We start from the raw sequence: 19,395 nt of genomic DNA on the forward strand, positions 1-19,395 counted from the left end.
CCGATTCAGAATGAACTCCTCGGCACCACTTTGAATCCGGGCTCACATATGGTTGGTAATTAGCTGGCTATCTCTTGGAGTTAAATGATTTTTTTTCTCGCCCGTCCGCATCCATAATAGACGCGAACAGAGTTCTGATTGTTCCCCGTTGCGGGACATTCTGCGCCTGAATGAGCGGGGGGGTGCTGTGTCGACGCGGATTTGCCATATGGTTGCACGGAGCGGGGAAGAATGGGCCCCTGTGTGTGCGCCCGGGACGCGGCGGCGCGGGGCCGTGCCAGCCGGGCGGAGCCCGGTGCCCGACGGCGGTGAGGAGCGGGCGCCGCGGCCGCGGGCGCACGTCGGGGCGCGGGCTGCCCTCGGGCGGGGCACTCGGGTCGTGCGCTGGGCCAGAGGCCCGGGCGCGCGAGGCCGGCTCCCCGCCGCCGGGCGCGCGGACGGACGCGCCGACAAGCGCACTACGGAGCGGTGGCCCGCGCCGCCCCGGGGCCCTCGCGCCCGGGCAGGCCTCGGGCCGCGGCGGGGGCCGGCCCTGCGGCTGCGGCAGCCCCATTGTGAGGCCGGCGAGACAATGGGCGGCCCGAGATGGCACCTGCTCGCCTGAAAGGCCCATAAATCGCCGCCGCGTCCAGCTGCCTTCCCGCCCCTCCCCGCGGACCGGCGAGCCGAGCGCGGGCGCGGCCCCGGGAAGGAGCCTCCCGCCCGCCACTACCGCGCCCGCGGCCGCGCCCGCCGAGCGCCCTCCCCTCGGAGAGGCCTGCGCCCCGGACCGCTGTTCCCTCGGGTGGCCAGTGCTGGCCCTCCTGCCCGGCGCCCAGGCACCCACACACGCTTCCGGGCTCAGGTGCTCGCTCGGGCTGCCTCCGAACCAAATTCTTGAGCTTTGGAAGCCCGGTTGTTACTGTTGAGCTGCTGTTTACAGGGTTGGGGGCCTAGGAAAGCACCCTGGCCCCGAGGACCAGGCTCCCCGCCGAGCGGGCCTGGGATAAACAATGCTGCCTCTGCGCCCCCAGCCAGCCTTGCTCTGGCCTAGCTCCCTAAACTAGGTCCAGCCCATTTAGGGACCTGCCAGCCTGTAAAAAGACCCATCTAGTCAAACCTATGGTTTTTCCAGGAGTCACGTAGGGATGTGAGAGCTGGACCATAAAGAAGCCTGGGTGTGAAGAATTGATGCTTTTGAACTGTGGTGTGGAGAAGACTCTTGAGAGTCCCTTGGACTGCGAGGAGATCCAACCAGTCCATTCAAAAGGAGATCAGTTATGAATATTCACTGGAAGGACTGATGCTGAAGCTCCAAAACTTTGGCCTCCTGATACGAAGAGCCTACTCATTGGGAAAGACCCCGATGCTGGGAAAGATAGAGGGTGGGAGAAGGGGACAGAGGATGAGACAGTTGGATGGCGTCACCGACTCAATAGGCATGAGTTTGGGTAGACTCTGGGAGTTGGGGAAGGACAGGGAGGCCTGGCGTGCTGCAGCCCATGGGGTCGCAGAGTCGGACACGACTGAGGGACTGAACAAGAACAGCAGGCCTGGCAAAGAAGGGCGGGCACCCTGTGTGTCCCCGTCACACCCAGTCCTCCTGAGCCCCGCCAGGCCAGGGTCCCCATGCTTCCTATCGGCCTGCCCCCTTCCAGGGGCTGGAGTGAGGTCTCCAGCTGGAAGGGCCGCGCCCTCAGGCACCTGAGTGAAGAGTTTTCAACTCGTAGACACTCACCCGTGCACCAGCCCCATTGTCCCCTACAACTTGTGATGAAGAAAACTGGCCTGTAGCCATAGTCGTCTCCGTGGTGACTCCAGGCAGAGAGGACAGAGGGGAGGGAGCAAGTGTTTTCCGACGCCCGCACCAAGCAGAGCCCACGAGGCCGCGGTGGGAGTTGACCACACGTTCCTCCCTGTCTGCCTCCCCAGATCTCAAACACTTTTGGTGGCCCCCAATCTCCCTCCCTGGAGGGTGGAAGCGACGGCCAGCCTGGGCGCTCTTGACCACTGGGAGGTGGTGCTGCTGCGGAGGCTATCGTGGTGCCCCGGGTGCCCCCGAGGCAGCAGGCAGGCTCACCCTGGGGGCAGCCACAGAGTCGGGGAACAGGGCCTGCACCAACAACCAGCCTCTCGCCAACACTGAAGCTGGGCCTTGGCCTGAGTGGAGGGCAGGTGTGGCCCTGGGCTGTGGACAGGCTGTGAGTCCGGCTCTCCCTGCTGTGGAGCATCCTGTCTGTCCATGAAGGGGGCTAGACTTGGGCACCGCAACGATCTAGGCATCTTCATGTGTTGGCACCCAGTTCTGCTAAGAGTTTTCTTCCAGGAAAAGGAGTGCATTCGGCAACCAGGTCTTTGGCATTGCCAGCCCTGTGCTGGTGGCCTGCTGCGGGCACCCCAAGGGATGCCCCATCCCTGGGCCTGCAGGAGCCAGCTGGGATGGCCAGGCCTCTCAATTCGGATCTGGGATCCCAGCAGAGGGGCTCCCCAGGAGGCCCCCAAGCCTCCTCCTTGGGTCCCCTGGTGGCAGGAAGGTGCTCGCCCCAATCCCAGTTCTCCGGTTCTGTTGATCTCCATGATCTTGATTTTAACTATCCTGTGCCTCTCATCTCCCCGCTCCCATCCCTCATCAAGGGCAAGCATTTCCCCCACTCCCTCTTTTCTCCCTGACATATTAGAAGAATGTTTTTCCATTTCCTTTGATGTCCTTTACAAGTTGCATCTCATTTCCTGCTTGGGCATTTCTGACCTGGAATGACCCCCACCAGCGGGGCTGTGTGGCTGTGTCTCCCCCTGAACGCCCCGCCCAGGTGCCACTTTTGGTTCCTGCCTGTGCAGCGGCCCAGCCAGTGCAATTTCCTCCCACCTCCTTCCCTGCCTCCCTGGGGGCAGCCAGCCCTGGCCAGCCTCCCTGGAAGGCTCCTCAATGGGAGGCCCGTCTCTCCATAGAACCCGGGTGACCTGCTTCCCGGGGGCCCGCGCTCCTGATTCCCTCGGGTCTTTGGGCAGGCTGGTTCTGTTCACTCCTCTCCCCTTGGCGGGGTGAGCTGGGTGGGAGGGGTGGGGGGCGTGGGGAGTTGGGGCCTTCAGCACCCCAGGCAGGTGGCAGGAGTCTGTGTTGGAACCCAAGGGACACCGCAGCACCCAGCGGGAGCCCAGCAGAGCAGGGGCTGACCTCTCCCTAAGCCCCCAAAGCAGCACAAGAAGTGAAAGGCAGGTCCCAGAGATGAGCCAGCAAGAAGGGGACCGAACAGGAATAAAGCGGCAGGGGGTCTGTGGGAGGGATTCTCACGGCCTTCGCCCTCCCCTTCCTTCTCCCTTTCCTCCTCCCTCTTCTTTCTTCCCTGCTTTCTTTCTTTCCTTTCTCTCATCCCCCCCAAGACCCGGTCCCTCTCCGTCTCCTTCCTGATCAGGCTCCTGACTCTGAGCTTAAAACACCATCACAACCCACGGAGGTCTCTCCATCACAGGGTGGGAGCTGGGTCCCCGGTCCCGACACCCAGTGCCTGCCCCCTGGGGTCTAAGAGGCCACACAGGGGTGCCCTGGGGCAGGAGGGCAGTTGGAAGGGGAGAGGTTTGCATAGGAAAGGGGAGGAGACAGACACTTGCCTTTGTCTCAAAGCCCAGCCAGACTCCTCCCCAGGGAGGTCTGCATGTGCGACAGCTCCGTTTTTATTTGGATTTCTATTTCAGTCACCAAAAATGGACTCAACAGAGGCTCAGAAAAGCAGTCAGGACTCGAGGGCAGACTCAGGATGTTCTCTCCAGGCAGGGACTGTCTCCCCAGTGGGAGGCTGCAGAGGAGGCCCTCTGGGCAGCGATGACTATCTGCAAACAGGACGTCATGGACTGGTCCCCTGTGCCAGGCCTCTGCTTCAGCACGGGCGTGACGTCAGCAAGGTTTCTGTGCTGCTTTCAAACGAAACCCAGGGCCATCCCTGGAAGCCAGCAGTGATCTTCTAGGACATGGGGAAGGAGTGCTTTCTGGACAAACTGACCGGTGCTGCCCTGATGGCCGGGCCGGACCACAGCTGCCTCTGCCCTGCAGGGCCACTCAGCACTCGCTGACCAACACCCGCCCCGTGAGAAGGACCGCTTACCCACTGAGAGGATTCGGGGCTGGAATCTGCTTTAAAACAAACAGAAATAAATAAAAGTTGGGGGAGGGAAACAAATTGACAAGTTTAGGAAAACGTTAACAATTGTTGACTCTGGCCAGTGAGCACGTGGAGCTCATGGTACACTTCTGTTAACTTGGTGTGTGTTTGCAGATTCCAAGTTCCCTAAGTGAAGAAAGCTGATCGCCGAACCGAAGAATTGATGCTTTTGAACTGTGGTGCTGGAGAAGACTCTTGAGAGTCCCTTGGACTGCAAGGAGATCCAACCAGTCCATTCTAAAGGAGATCAGTCCTGGGTGTTCATTGGAAGGACTGATGCTGAAGCTGAAACTCCAATACTTTGGCCACCTCATGCAATGAGTTGACTCACTGGAAAAGACTCTGATGCTGGGAGGGATTGGGGGCAGGAGGAGAAGGGGACGACAAAGAATGAGATGGCTGGATGGCATCACCGACTCTGTGGACATGAGTTTGAGTGAACTCCGGGAGTTGGTGATGGACAGGGAGGCCTGGCGTGCTGTGACTCATGGGGTCGCGGAGAGTCGGACACGACTGAGCGACTGAACTGAACTGAACTGAAGTAGCTTTTTAAAGGAGGTACGCTCGATACTATTGCTGAGAAACTTGAGCACTAGCTACGAAGTTAAGAAGAAAGGCGGAATGACACATGTGTGCTCTGCACATGACACATATGTATATCTTGCCTGTTATGTGTCTCATAGCTGTGTGAAGTATACACAGGCACAATGAAAGGCGGCAAGGGCTGCTGCAAAATGCCCTGACCAGGTGTCGCCATGCTGCCGTGTCAGTGGTCTTGGTGGGGAGGGGTCCCTACTGGCAGGGGCACGTGCCCCCAACTCTGTTTCTCGCCTGAATCCAGCCACCCCTGGCACTTGGTCTGTTCAAACACAAGTACTCAGTGTTTTTTTCCTGCCTATTACTAAAACTCCCTGCTGAAGGAAACCAATTTTGTTTTTCACCTGGGTAACAACCGTCAAACTTGGGAAAACTCGGGGAGACAGTAAGAGACAGGGAGGCCTGGCGTGCTGCAGTCCATGGGATCACAAAGAGTCGGACACAACTTATTAACTGAACAGCAGCAACAATTGTCCTGGGAGTCCTGAGGAAGAACTGCAGAGCACACTGGGAACTCACCGATCACTGGGGCTGAGCACTGTCGGGAACGGCGCCGTGGCCAGGGTGGTCTGTCAGACGGGCAGAGGTGTCTGGACTCGACACCCCGGGCCCGGCTCTTAGAGACCCTGCCACTCCTGCCAGGACCTGGATCACAAGTGCTCGGAACCCAGCAGCCACGCTGCGAGGAAGCCCAGGCAGGCCTGAGGGAAGGAGCGGAGGCCCCAGCTGGGGGCGGCTCTGCCTTGCCAGGCATGGGAGTGAGTCAACCCCCAACCCCATTGAACCACCCTAGCTGATACCCCTTACACCTGAGCCGAGCTACCTGCCAGCGCTTCCCGAGCTCCTGACTCATCACAGCCTGTTGTTTCAAACAAAACTGTTGTTTCAAACCACAAAGAACTGGGATGGTTTTTACTTGGCAAGAGATCATTGGAGCAGGTGTTCTCATGTCAGTGGGAGAAAAGGGCCAGGTGCCAGCGCTCCTCCAACTCCATGCCCCGGCGTTGAGGGGCATGACCCCGGCTGGGTTCCAGGGCTGACAAGGATGTGAACATACATTCGTGCCGCATGGAAGCGGGCTGGCTCCCGGGGGACCCCAACCCCAGGGTTAGGGCAACGGCTAAGTTCACAGCATTTCTTCTTAAAGCCACACAGTCACCAAAGGCCATTTCCCCATCTCAGTCTGAGGGACACATGCCAGTGGTACAGTCTATATCTTCACTAACCCTGAAAAACTCACTTCCAGGCTGAAAAAACACCAACCTTAAATTTCAGAATAAGTGATTGGGGTTACTTAAGTACGGTTGAGACTTCCCTGGTGGCCCAGGGGCTAAGACTCCATGCTCCCAATGCAGGGGACCAGGTTCAACCCCTGGTCGAGAAACTAGACCCCACATGCTTCAACTAAGAGTTCACATACCTCAACTAAAGATCCCACAAGACCTGGCACAGTTAGATAAATAAATAAAGATTTTTAAAAAATCATAGCCACCTGTGGGCACACAGTTTAATCTCTGAGGCTGTGTTCTTGTTGTTCAGTGGCTAAGTCATGTCCAACTCTTTGACTCCACGGACTGCAGGCTCCTCTGTTCTCTACGATCTCCCAGAGTTTGCTCGAATTCATGTCCATTGAGTCAGTGATGCTATCTAACCATCTCATCTGCTGCCGCCCCCTTCTCCTCCTGCCTTCAATCTTTCCCAGCATCAGGGAAATCCAGTGAATCAGCTCTTTGTATCAGGTGGCCAAAATATTGGAGCTTCAGCTTCAGCAGCAGTCCTTTCAGTGAATAGTCAGGGATGTTTTCCTTTAGGATTAACTAGTTTGATCGCCTCACTGTCCAGGGGACTCACAAGAGTCTTCTTCAGCACCACAGTCCGAAGGTATCAATTCTTTGGTGCTCAGCCTTCTTTATGGTCCAGCTCTCACATCCATACATGACTACTGGAAACACCACAGCTTTGACTAGATGGACCTTTGTTGACAAAGTAATGTGTCTGCTTTTTAATAAACTGTCTGGGTTTGTCATTGCTTCTCTTCCAAAGAGCAAGCGTCTTTTAATTTCATGGCTGCAGTCACTGTCCGCAATGATTTTGCAGACCAAGAAAATAAAGTCTGTTGTACATACTGGACCCTTTTCATAGCACATAAAAATCTACCACAGAACAGAAAGCAACCAGTGAGGCCACGGACCCTGCCACGCTGAAAGACTCAGCCTCCACCTTCAACAAGACAGACTGCAGTTGGCATCCATGTGACAGTGAAGGCAGAACTCAGAGAGGAGACCTCGTAATTTCTGGACATGTGTCCAAGCACTCAGGACAATTTGACAACACCCCCCAGGGGCCTTGCCATTGTTCCTAGAAACCTGAAACGCTGCACTGGGATCTTCAAAGAAGTTGTTTCTGTCAGCTTAATTTACCTCATGCTGCATAACAAAAATCTCAGTTGGTGGCGTACACCACTACTGGAGGATTTCCCTCTTTGACAGTCCCATCCTGGTGGTGGTGGGCTGGGGCTGGGTTCTACTGCAAGTCGGCAGAAGGGGCAGCCCGTTGGGACCCTGCTGGTCTCATAGCAGAGAGATGAAACGGTGGCCTCCCACCCAGGGGAGTAAGGACTTCCGCTCAGCCGTGGCATATGTCACACCAATCACATTTCACTGGCCAGAGCAAGTCACATGGCCAAGTCTGATATCAACATGCAGGAGGCATAGAAGCTTCCCACAAGTGGTAGTGGGGGGGCAGCAAATACCTGGACGATGATGCAACCCACCACCATGCCAAGCAGCTGACCACTGGCGTGGGCTTCTGTCCCAGCCAGGCCAAACCCAAGAGGCATCAACAGAACCACAGTCATCACCAGGGTGCTTTTCTTTTTGGCCGAGCTTCATGGCGTGTGGGATCTTAGTTCTCCAATTAGGGACCAACCCCAGGCCCCAGCAGCGAGAGCGCCAAGTCCTCACCACTGGACGGTCAAGGAACTCCCTGGTGTTCATTTTTAACTATGCTTTGTCTTCGTGTCTAAATTGTAATTAGGTTTCTTTTCGTTTGTCCACCAACCGGTGGTCAGTGTGGTCCATCCAGGAGGAAAGCCCGAAAAACAGTGTCCTGGATGGGAACTCTGGCTCACTGTTGGACAGGAACTCTCAGTCACTGAAGAAATGACAGCCTCTTTGTCAGTATCTCACAAAACTCAACGTTGTCTCATTGTGTGGCCCAGCAACTCCGCTCCATGGTGCTTCCTCCAAGGAGCTGAACTCTTAGGTCCACACAAGACATGTGCACAGCTTGATGCATAATTGCCCAAATCTGGAAGAAACCAAGGTGCCCTTCAGTGGGTACAGGGATCAATAAATTGTGGTCCATCCAGACAACGGAGTGTTTTTCAGAAATTTTAAAAACTGAGTTATCAAGCTCATTTGGAGGAAACTTGAAAATCCAAGTGAAAAAGAAGCCAATGAGAAAAGGCTACACACTGGATGAATACAACTCCATGACATTCTGGAAAAGCAAAACTATGGAGACACTTAAAGATAAGTGGTTGCCAGAGGCTGGGAAGGAGCATGGACAGGCAGAGCACAGAGCACCTCTAGGGCAGTGGAAATACCGTCCTGTTGCTGTTGTTTAGTCACTAGGTCCTGTCCGACTCTCTGTGACCCCATGGACTGTAGCACGCTAGGCTTCCTTGTCCTTCACCAACTCCCAGAGCTTGCTCAAATGCATGTTCATTGAGTCGGTGATGCCATCCAACCATCTCGTCCTCTGTCTTCCCCTTCTCCTCCTACCTTCTATCTTTCCCAGCATCAGGGTCTTTTCCAATGAGTTTGCTCTTTGCACCAGGTAGCCAAAGTATCAGAGCTTCAGCTTCAGCATCAGTCCTTTCAATAAATATTCAGGGTTGATTTCCTCTAGGTTGACTGGTACATCTGTCCAAACCCACAGAAGATCCAACATTGAGTGAACTCATATAAAATATAGACTCTAATTAATATTTGAATAACATTAAATATTTGAATAAAGAGTTGTGTCCAACTCTTTGTGACCCTGTGGACTGTAGCCCATCAGGCTCCTCTGTCCCTGGGCTTTTCCAGGCAAGAATACTGGAGTGGGGTGGGTTGCCATTTTCTTCTCCAGGGGATCTTCCCCACCCAGGGATTGAACCCAGGTCTCCCGCATTGCAGGCAGATTCTTTACCAACAGAGCCACCAGGGAAGACCATTGAATAATGTATAACTTTAAAAAAAAATGCTCTTGAGACAGCATCAGGGAAGGCAGCTAGTCCCGTGGGGCCAGCAGCGTGGGCTGCGTCCTGACTGGCACTTTACCAGTAAATGACCTTGGGCCAGTGGCTTTGCCATCCTCAACTCTAACGTGGAAAGCTAAGGCCTGACTGACAGGACTTCTGAGAGAACTTAATGTGTCATGGCGACCGCAGGGCCTGGCTGAGAGTGGAAATCAGGGCAGCCTGGACAACAACTTGTGTCCAAAACGGGGGGACTCGCCCTTCCTCTGGAAAGGGTTCCCAAGCTCTGGGAATGGCCCACATTCACATGTACCTGGGACCAGGGCCCCCACAGGCCTCCCCCTGCCTGCCTTCCTCTCCCCCGCCTCCCAGTCCCAGCCCAGGCCACCAGCAAACCCCAGCCACTCTCCCTGCCACCATCCCCCACGGCTCGCCCCCTACAGCCCCTCTCCGGCCCCGCTGGTCCGCTCTGCAGACCTCAGGGCCTCTGCACCGGTGCCCCCTCCTGTGACCGCTCCTCAGGACGTGCACCCCTCACATCCGCCAAGCTCAGGTGGCACTTTCTGTGGGCGTGGGGAGGGGGCTTCCCCACGTGGCCTGCCTTAGACCACAGCCGCCGGACCCCAGGCTCAGCTCTGTATACTCCTCACACCACCCTGGAGATCACTCGTGAGGTTTTAGGGGGTCAGCTCCCACCACAGAGGCAGCTCCAGCGAGCAGAGAACCGTGTTCCTTTCCTGCACTGCTGCGTCTCTGGGATCCCAAGCAGGGCCTGGCATGTCAGAGGCACAGGAATTATTTGCCGACCTGGTACCTCTGCCTGGGTCGCCAGAGGAGCGCCTAAGTGGCCACTACTTCACTCCCATCCCAGCAGACTTAGGATGCTTTCTGAAATTGCCTCGGCTTCTGTCCCCCAGGAATCAACCTGCCCCCCGCCCCTGCAAGGGCTCCCTACTGACTAGAGTCAAAATCCAGCAGTTATTCCAGCTCATCAGACCCAGGAAGGTCCAGGAGACCAGGGGGACACTGGGGAGTGAGGAGGCCCGGGAGGTACAACCTAAAAGGAACGATTACATTGAATGATGCTTAAACTGTGTGCCCAGACGTGCACCAAGCAGGCCCGGCCAGCACTGGGGAAGGCCTCCCCACGTCGCCTCCTTGGCCCCGCTCTCCTGCTTCAACAGGACCCTCCAGTGCGCTCACCTTGTCTCCCTCTCGGCCTTGGTCCTCTGTCCACACACAGGCCCCGTCCAGCCTGGCACATCGGTGCCAGCCCATGCCCGAACACCCAGCTAAAGTGCCTTGCCCACCACTGCCCAGGGCAGTCCCTCCTCAGCTTCTGCCCCTTTATGTTTCCTTCCTCGGTTTATGGTTAAAGGCCCTACATTCTGTCTTCCCAGCCTGGTCCAAAATAAGCTGCCTGGTCACACATATATCTCAAAATGCAGGGCTTTTTCCCTATGGGAGGCAACCTCTGGGTCTCTGCTGCGAGCCCCTTCCTGTAGGGGAAGAACTAGCCCCCATCCTTACACGGCCCTGGCGCTGCTTTTGAGAAAGCCACCCTCGGTGACACCAGGAATCCAGGTGGCCGGGGGCTGCATCCGCAGGTCCCAGGCTGGGGCTAGAGCTGTGAGAGGCAGACAGGGGCTAGGATGCCTGGGCGGCACTGAGTTTGGGGGTGGGGAGGTGCCCACCCCAGCCAGACTCTGTCCTCAGTCACGAGTGTCCTTCAGGCAGGGTGTCGCTACCCTCGATGATTCCCACCACTCTCACCAGCTCAGCGGGGCTTCGCTGGCGTCTGGTCACATGGTGTGTGTTGGAGGGGGCAGGCATAGCACAGACCCCCACGTTGGAGGACAGGCGTGGTGGCTGAAGTCACGCAGGCCTCCTTGTATTCAGGTTGTGCTGAAGGCAGCAGGGGCCCCACTCTCATTTTCCTGGTCGGGGTGGGGGTGCCTTTCTCAGCCCCAGGGGGGCCTGCGGCCAGTCTTCATCTCCCTCCTCCCCACCCTTTCAGGCAGCTGGGGGAGGGTAAGTGAATCTCCAGGATTGAGGCTTCAGCCAAGCCTTTGACCCTGACCCGTGGGGGACGTGAGTGTCGCAAACAGTCCAAAAACAGTTAACTCAGAAAAATACACCACGGCTTCTCCGTTTCCTCTGGTCCGAGGCACCAGCAAAAATACCACTAGCCGTCGGATTTTGTTCTTTTCCGTCACCCTTTCCATTGTAAGCCATAATTTTCAGAGGTTTCTAGGTCAGCTACTAAAATATATATATAATAAACCTCTCCTTTTGACTAAAAGGGAGCAGTTAGAGATGGGAAGGCTTGATGGGTGCGCGCGTGGACCGAGCCTTGACTTCTCCCACCGAAGCCGCGGCGCATCGCAGCCCTCCCCACCCCCACCTGCCGCTGGGCGCCTCCCATGTCTCCCCTCCCCCTTTTCCCCCGCAGCCCGCCCCTCCCCCACTGTGGGCCCAACAGGCCAGGAACACATCTCGGTCCTGCGGCCCCATCCTGGGGGACACTGGGGCCCACGAAGCTGGGGGCTTCGGAGAGGCTTGAGGCTGCACCTTGTGCGGGGTCTCGAGAACTTGAAGAGCTCAGGTCCCGCTCATTGGGCCCGCGGCCAGCCCGGCCCCCGCCGGTGCCCACCGGAGTCCCACTGGGCAGCCGGGGTGTGGGTGGTTTCCTCGGAGCCAGGGAAACTGAGTTTTGATCTCCGCTCCGAGCCCTGCACCGGGTGTGTATGTGTGTGTTCGTGTGTGTGTGATAAACGGAGAGCGAGGGCGGGGCCGCTCATCCCTAAATTAGCGCCCTGGTGTACGTGGGCGCGCGCCAGCGCTGCCAGGAGAAAGTCCCCGTCCCCCGCCCTCTTGGGCTGCCCCCTGAGCTCTACCTCCCTAACTTTTGGGGGGTGCCAGGGGCGAAAGCTGGAGGCAGTACAAGCACACAGGAGCTGAGTTGCAGCATTTTTCGGCCTCTTTATTTAGAACCCGGCGGACGAGGAGCCGGGGCAGTGGTGCAGACGGCTCAGGAACCATTTTTTTAAAAAAAACAGATTTGTCTTCAAGTTTAAAATAATCATAATAGTAAAAAGAGACAGCGAAAGCGCGAAGACACTGCAAGCTAGATGGGCTTGTACGGCAGCTACAGCTTGTGAGTGACCCCCCCCCAGAATATGCTATAAAAATAAATTTACATTTGTTGATGACCAGATGCGAGTGGGGTGCCTTTGGCATAACCAATAACCGAGCTGCGGCGCGGCGGAGCGGCCCACGCCTCGACATAAATAGAAAATATAAGTTAGTATAACTTTAAAAACTTTTTGTACAAATATACAGGTTTTTTTTCTTTTTTCCTTTTTTTTTGTCTTTTTTCATTTTTTTTTGCACTGAGTTTCAGCAGAGATTAAACATTTTATATAAATGACTCTTAAAGCTTTACACCTTGGGACCAGTGTACTCCTTGGGCAGAATACATTTAGATATAAAAGACGTTATTAATACATTGCACAGTTGTCAAACTTTAAACACGAAACCGAACGCTGCTCGCGGCAGCTGCCGCCGGTTGCTGCTACATGGACGGTCCCAGCCGAGGCCCAGCGCTCCTCTCCTGTCTGCTGCCCAACGGGCTCCGTCAGGGCTCTTTGGGCACGAGGCTACGGGAGAGAGGCGCGGTGAGCGAGGGGCGACAGAGGGGCCGCGAGGACCGCGCGGGGCGCCCCACCCTCCCCCCACCCCACCCCCCCGCCGCGGCCGCCGCCCTCACCTCTCATCGCAGCCGCTTGCGCGGGGTTTGCTCAGCCGAGCCGACGGCTGGAGCTGCGCCAGGCGCGGCGCATCCCGCGGGAACCTCGTTCGACGCCTTGGCTTCGGGCGCGGGTCTCTTGCGCTTGGCGAAGAAGTCTGCGGGCGACAGCGCGCGTGGCCGATCAAGGCGGGGCGGGCCGGGGAGCCTGAGAGGGGGCCGGGCCGGGGTGGGGGCGCCGTCCCCGCCCGCGCCGAGGTCCGCGGCGGGTCAGCTTTGTTTACGTCGCCGCGCAATGTGCTGTGTAAGCATTTCCCCTTGTCCCGCGGCCAAGCCCCCCGGGGCTACCGCCGCGCTTAACCCCCTCCGCGCCGCGATCGCCGCGCCGGGCCGCGCCCGAGGAGGGGCTTCGGCGGCCCCGGCGACGATCGTGCTCGGAGGGGAACAGGGCGCGCCCTCCCAACCCTCCCGAGCGAACCTCTCGAGAGCACAGAGTGGGGACGGGGTGCGGGTGCGGCCTCGCCCCGCGCGCTGCGGGCCCTTTAACGCCACGGAGGAGGCGGGGACCAAGTGAGGCCCCCGAGGGCCGGGGAACCCGGCTGGCCGGACAAAGCAGGGCCGAGCCGGGCCGGGGCGGGGCCGCGCGGGACTCACCGGAGATGAGAGGCCCGGACAGCTTCTTGATCGCGGCGCCTCCGGCGGCGGCAGTGGTGGCGGCAGCCGCGGCGCTGGCGGCGGTGTTGGTGGCAGCGGCGGCAGTGCCCGGCGCGGGACGCCCCGAAATCCCTGAGTGCGGCGGATCGGCCTGGGGCTCCTGGCTGCGCGGCGGCGGCACCGCCTCCTGCTCGGCGCTCTCCTGAGGCGCCGGGGCCGCGGCCTGGGCAGGCGCTACGCCCGGGCCGCTGGACGGCGACGCCGGCGCCTCCCCGAGGCCGTCGAGGGACTCATCGGCCGGCGGCCCGGGAGGCGGGCTATTGACCGCGCCGTCCGGGCGGGGACGAGGCGCCAGGAGCAGGCGACAGCGCCCCACCTGCACCGTCTCGCGGTAGAAGGCGGGCACGGAGTCGCTGTCCACCTCGGTCCACTGCAGGCGCCCGGGGCCCCGCAGTGGCATGTCCAGCTGGAAGTTGTAGTCCCAGCGACGCTGGTCCTCGGCGCTCAGCTCGGCCAGGCGCATCTGCAGCTCGCGGCCCAGCTCCTCGTGGTCCACGGGCCCGAAGAGGCTGCGGCAGGCGCTGGTGCGCGCGATCATGGGAAAGGTGCGGCGGGCGACCAGGCGCTCCATTGCCAATGCGCTGCGGAGACACACGTCGGACGTGTCCGGGGGGCTGCGCGGGCCGGGCGGCAGGAGAGGAGAGGAAAAGGAGGAGGGAGGGGGGGGACAGGGAGGGAGGGCGGGGGCCGCGTGCAAGTGAGACCCCGCGCAGCCGGAGTCTGCATTTGCACAGGGACGCGGCGGGAGTGGGGCGCGGCGGCTACCTGGCTGTCGGGCCGCTGACTGCTCCTGAGGCTCGCTCGCGGTGTAGTCCGGCCGGCGGCCGCGCCCCCTCTGTGCCCGTCCTCGCTCGCTCGGCTGGCTCTGGCCTGGCTGGCACCCACCGAGCGCAGAGCACTTGGCCTGTGGAACGCCCAGTCCTCGCGCGCCCCTTTATACGCGAGGGTCCCACCCCCCCGCGCGCGGGCCCCGCTGCTATTAGCATAATGTAGTATTTTCAGTTTCAACAACACCGCGGCGATTGGCCGGCGCCGCGCTGCCCCCGCCCCTCCGGCGGCCCGGCCCCCGCCCGCCGCCCATTGGCCCGGCGCGCACACCCACCCGAAGGCGGGGCGGGGCGCGAGGGCCGATTGGCAGGGCGCGGGGCGCGCGCGGCGGCGGGGGCGGGCCGGGGCCGCGGCGGGGCCGGAGTTAAAGGGCGCTGCGGGCGGTAACGCGACACCGCGGCGCCCCGCCCCCTCGCCCCATCCCCCCCCGCCCCCGCCCCCGCCCCCCGCCGGCTCCTTTGTCTGCGAGGCGGGGGCTGCTCGGCGACGGTGGCGCGGGCCCCCCCAACCCCGGCCCGCGCGCCCTCTCGGGCTTGGCGGGCGACGACCCCCCGGCAGGACCGGCGTTCAGCCTGGCCCAACTAGCCCCCCGGGGGTCGTCCAGCCCGGGCGCCTGCGCTCGGCCTTGGGCCTCCGGTGCCAGTTGACGCGCCTTTAAGCCGCCGCGGACAGCTCGTCCCTGGCTGGAGCTAGAGGGGGTCTTCGGCTGCCCCCGCGCGGCCTGCCGTGCCCGAGGCTTGTGTCCCTGCGGGGGTTCCGCGCACCTGGAGCCCTAACACCTGCTAGACCGAAGGCCTTCGAGCTAACAGAAAGAGGGCATTGGGGGATCAGGGGGAGGAAAGCTCTGCTCCACTGTTTTCTCTGAGAGCAAAGTGGAAGACACCTTGAGGGCCAGCTGTAATTGTTTAGGGCCAGAGTCTTAAGACCCTAGCTCTTGAGGCCGCCCATCCTGAGCTGTGCCCATCACGTCACTAACTGGGTGCTCAGCTGCATAGGGCTTGGCCAGGCAGGGGTCCAGACTGCCCAGGCTGGCTGGCTAGAGGCTGTAGTGCTCCATATTGGACAGGGCACTGGAGTCTTCTCCACTGGGATGGCCTGGCCATGCCCAGCCTGGGCCCCTGACTGCCTATACTGAATGCTGACCCTCTGGGCCAACCCTACCTCTGTCACCAAGGGAAACCCCAAATTATGGGGGACAGCTGTTCCTCTCTTCCTCCATTCTAGAAGGCTGGCACCCCTTCATTTGTGCCCATAAACATTGCTAGTTGAAAAGTACACCCTAAGAATGCTTGTGCGCCAACCACAGTGTTAGGCAGAGAGGCCAGCCCAGGAAGGGAAGGCTCTGCCAGGCGGGGCCGTGACCACCCGCCTCCCTCTCCTTGGTCCTCTCTGGGCTGGGTCACAGGAGACCATCACACTCATCTGCTCCCCCTTGGCCCAGCCTGTCTTGGGGCTGAGAGCCTAGGAAGTGCCTCCAGCAGCCCAGGCGGCGATGTGACCTGCCAGGTGCCTGCTGCAGGGCCCAGCAGAGCCCGGGGGAGCCCAGGGGCCCAGTGAAGGAGGTGAGAGGAGGCTGGCCCAACCCCACCTGTCTGCCTCCCCCGCAGGGTCCCGTGGGTTCTGGGACACTCAGGGAATGGGCCTCCGGCTTGACACTGCAGACGTCCCAGGGGCGGCTCAGAGGACACAAGGTTTGAAGGGAGGGGCATGAACCCCGCTGAGAGACAGGGCAGGTCCAAAGTTGATGCTTTGTGTCAATTTCTTTATTCTTTTTTGTACACTCTAGTCCCAATTTCCCAATCAGCAAGTACAGATGCTACAAGTTTTTACCTTCGGGAAAATAAAAACGAGATGACAAAGGCTGCCCTGGCCCTGTGGATCCTTTGGGTGGGACTCATGTCTCCCAGCCTGGGCCTTGCCCCACCCAAGAGCCACGGCCACGCCAGCCTCCCCAGAGGCTGTATGCACAGACCACAGCGGGCAGTGAACACACAACGTGGAACCACGTGCCCCCCGCCCCGAGGATTTCCCACCGGGTCAGGATGCCCCGGCTCCAGCCATCCCGGAAGGCAGGCCAGGGAAGGGCCAGACCCCAGCCCAGCCTTCGTCTCCAGGCTGACTCCTTTCCGACAAGAGAGAAGCCGCTGCCCTCCCAGCTCCGCTCGGGACCCCCGGGGACTGCCTCATGGTGTGAGCACCTGTCCGCCCAGGGCCCCACAGGCTAGGAGACCTAGCACGCTCCTCGTAGATTACCAGGATCCGGCCTTAAACCAGGCTTCCACGCGATCCACCCTCCGCATGCACCGTCTGGGGAACGGCGTGGGAGGGCCGCCCCACCCCCTTCGGGGCACATGGGACGCCTCCATGGGTGCCAGCTGAGTCCAGGCAGGTGGGCCCCAGGGCCTCCACAGTGACAAGCCCAGCAGCTTGTGACTCAGAGCCTGGTCTCCACGGAAGGGGGTGGGTGTGCCATCTCACCAGGTCACACAGCGCTCAGCCGTGGAGTCCTCAGGCAGCTGAGCCCTGGGCAGGATGGTTCCCGGGGCCCCCTCGCTGAGCCCCACCTGTCCTACCCTGTCCTACGGGGGAGGGAACAGAGAGCCTGGATGAGCCACCAGGGCCGCAAGGCAGGGTTTAGACCCGCCCCACCGCCAGTCTTCTGACTTCCTACTTAATACTTCTCCAGGGGCCGTGGGGACACCTCCTCTCTGGGAAACCTTGTTAGTGCAGGGAGGTGACTTTCTGAGTCTGGGATCTCAAATTTGATCCAGGGTGGTACCCACTGACCTACTGAACCTGCTGGTCCCAGGAGTGGGCTAGGTCCCTCCCTGAGCCCGGGATGGGGGGTGGGGGAGAGCTGAGTTCTGCCCTGAGAAGAGGCCCACAGCCTCTGAGAGCGAGCATCTATCTAGGCACGACAGCCAGGCCCTACTTTTGTAATTAAAAACGTGACCGAAGGAAAAAAGCAAGCGAAAAGGAACAAGGTTTGTGCAGACACCAGAAGCGGGAGGGGTGTGGCTACTCTCGCCCCCAGACCCTAAGAGGGGAGGGGAGCAGAGTGTATTTGCAGCTGGGGTGGGGGGCGGGGGCAGGCCTAAGCACCGGGCCCCTGCTGGCATCCTGCATCACTGTAGCTCTGCCTGGGCCAACCGAGGCGGGCACAGGAAAAGCTGCGTGCTCACCAGACCTCTGCCTTCTCCTCCAAGCACACCGAACCACGTGGTTCTCCCCAAGCCCTAGGCGGCCGGGGGGGCTACAGAACGTGGGCAGGGGCTGCCTCCCCACCAGGCCCACAGGGCAATCCTGCTTCTCCCCGCCTCCCCGCTGCAGGGGGCAGGAGCCCCGAAACCCGCCCAGAGTGGGACTCCCCGAGCCCCAGCGGCGCCCTCTGCACACCCACCTGACTGTCTTGGGAGTGCGAAATGAACTTTTATAGCGTCTTCAGCCACTGTCAAAATGAGGGGTGTCTGTGACAGACGCTGGTTCCCCCAGCGCGCATAGACGGCCCGGGTATACCCAGGTGGGCACTTTCTAGGTGAGGAGCGAAGGTTGGGGAAGACCCAAGGGCCTGCTCCAGCTTACAGTGGTCAAGGCCCCGGTGGGGTTTAGTCTCACAAAGCCCCGCAGGCAGTCATGGGTACTGTGGGCTCTGTTTACAGCTGTGGAGGCTGCGGAGGGGAGAGGGAGCCATTCCGGACCTAAGTGGGAGCCCGGAAAGCGCCATCCTCAGCCGCGTGCTGCCCCCTGCTGGCCGAGGCCCCCACCAGCCGCCTCTCTAGCTGCCCCAAACTCCCCTTCCGCGGGGGTCCCACCGGGCCGGTGCGTGTTGGGGGACTCATCCCCCGCAGTCCTCCTGGGCTTCTCTGTGCCCGCACCCCTCCCAGCAGCTCCCCAACTGCTATCCAGAGTGGCGCCCCATCTGAGAAGTCTGGAGGGACACGGTGAGCCCTGACCTCACGTTGGAACTGCCCTTTTTACAGTTTAGAGTTTTGAGACAGATGACGCCTTCGGCCCTGTGCAGCTCCCCCATCGCACTTGTCAGCGACCTCCAGCCTACCCTGCACCCCGGCTGGACACCTTGCCTCAAAACCCTTTCCAGAATCTTCAGAGGGAGATGTTTTGATGCCCATTTTTCCAAGAGAGGAGCCCAGGGCTCAGACAGGTTAAGCACACTACCTGTGGTCACCCAGCACTCAAGGGCAGATGGTTCGTGCCCCTGGCCCAGCCCCCTGGACTCCTCTGAGGGTTTGGTAGGCAGGAAAGCAGGAGAGAAAAGAAGTCAAGACCCTGCAGGTTAACCTCCCCTGACATCCCTCCCAAGCCCTGCCCAGGGATGGCTGACCCCGAGGGTTCATCCCACCAGGGAGGTGACCTGCTCCTGCTCGGTCAAGTCTTCCTTCGCCCACGTAGGTCTTAGCGTGTCCACCTGGCGCCCACCAGGGCAGGCCACGCAGCGTGCCCCGGGCGTCAAGGCGCATATCCCGCAGCAGCAAACTGCACCAAGGCCCCGGGCCGGCCCCGCAGGCCCCTCTAAGCCTCACCTTCCCTGGTCTGTAAGATGGAGCCTCCAAGGGGTACGGAGAGTTACAGATTAACAGCCAGCCCCCAGCGATGGGCGACCCGACCGGCTCTGCACCCTCGCGCCTGCTCAGGAGGGTTCCCGGCGCACTTGGCGGGCGCCCAGGGCCCGCGCGGCCGGGCTGTCCCTCCCGCACCGAGTTCCCGCGCTTGGCTCGCCCCGCCCCCCGGCCCCCCCAGGACGGGCTGTTCTCGGGCCGCTGCCAGGCACGTCCTCCGCAGGTGCCGGCCTCCCTCCGCTGACGCGTCCACAAGCCGCAGGACGCGAATCCGAAGCTCCGATTACAGGGACCGCCTTGTGCTCGGGGGTCCGGGCCGGGGTCCTCACGCCCCCCTCCCCCGAATCGGCGGGAGGGACTGGGCAGTCCTGGGTGGGGAGTGGCGGGAACAGGAGTAGCCCTGGGCCCCAGAGCGCCCCAGCCCCAACTCCAAAGTAGCCTGGGGGCGGCTCTCCGCGCTCTCCCCGGGGTCTCAAGCAGGGGAATCCTTCGTCCCACCTTGCCACGGACTTTTCTGGCTTCAGTCCTAAACGGCCCCGGAGACCCTGGTCA

The 19,395-nt window shown here is 60.4% G+C and overlaps 1 protein-coding gene across 1 annotated transcript; it reads right to left on the bottom strand.

Annotated features, from left to right (window-relative positions):
• Positions 1-11,943: 11,943 nt before the first annotated feature.
• On the bottom strand, positions 11,944-14,439 carry CDKN1C (cyclin dependent kinase inhibitor 1C). The gene is made up of 4 exons (XM_055414930.2): positions 14,204-14,439; positions 13,379-14,019; positions 12,746-12,882; positions 11,944-12,635 (listed from the first exon to the last, which is right to left on the bottom strand). Exons 1-3 carry the CDS (start codon positions 14,422-14,424, stop codon positions 12,749-12,751), a joined length of 996 nt encoding a protein of 331 aa, XP_055270905.2. The 5' UTR covers positions 14,425-14,439; the 3' UTR covers positions 11,944-12,635; positions 12,746-12,748.
• Between the last annotated feature and the right edge of the window lie 4,956 nt (positions 14,440-19,395).

Source organism: Moschus berezovskii, chromosome 25 (genome assembly GCF_049115385.1).
Source record: "Moschus berezovskii isolate FMDL1 chromosome 25, NW_MosBer_1.0, whole genome shotgun sequence".
Lineage (NCBI taxonomy): Eukaryota > Metazoa > Chordata > Mammalia > Artiodactyla > Moschidae > Moschus > Moschus berezovskii.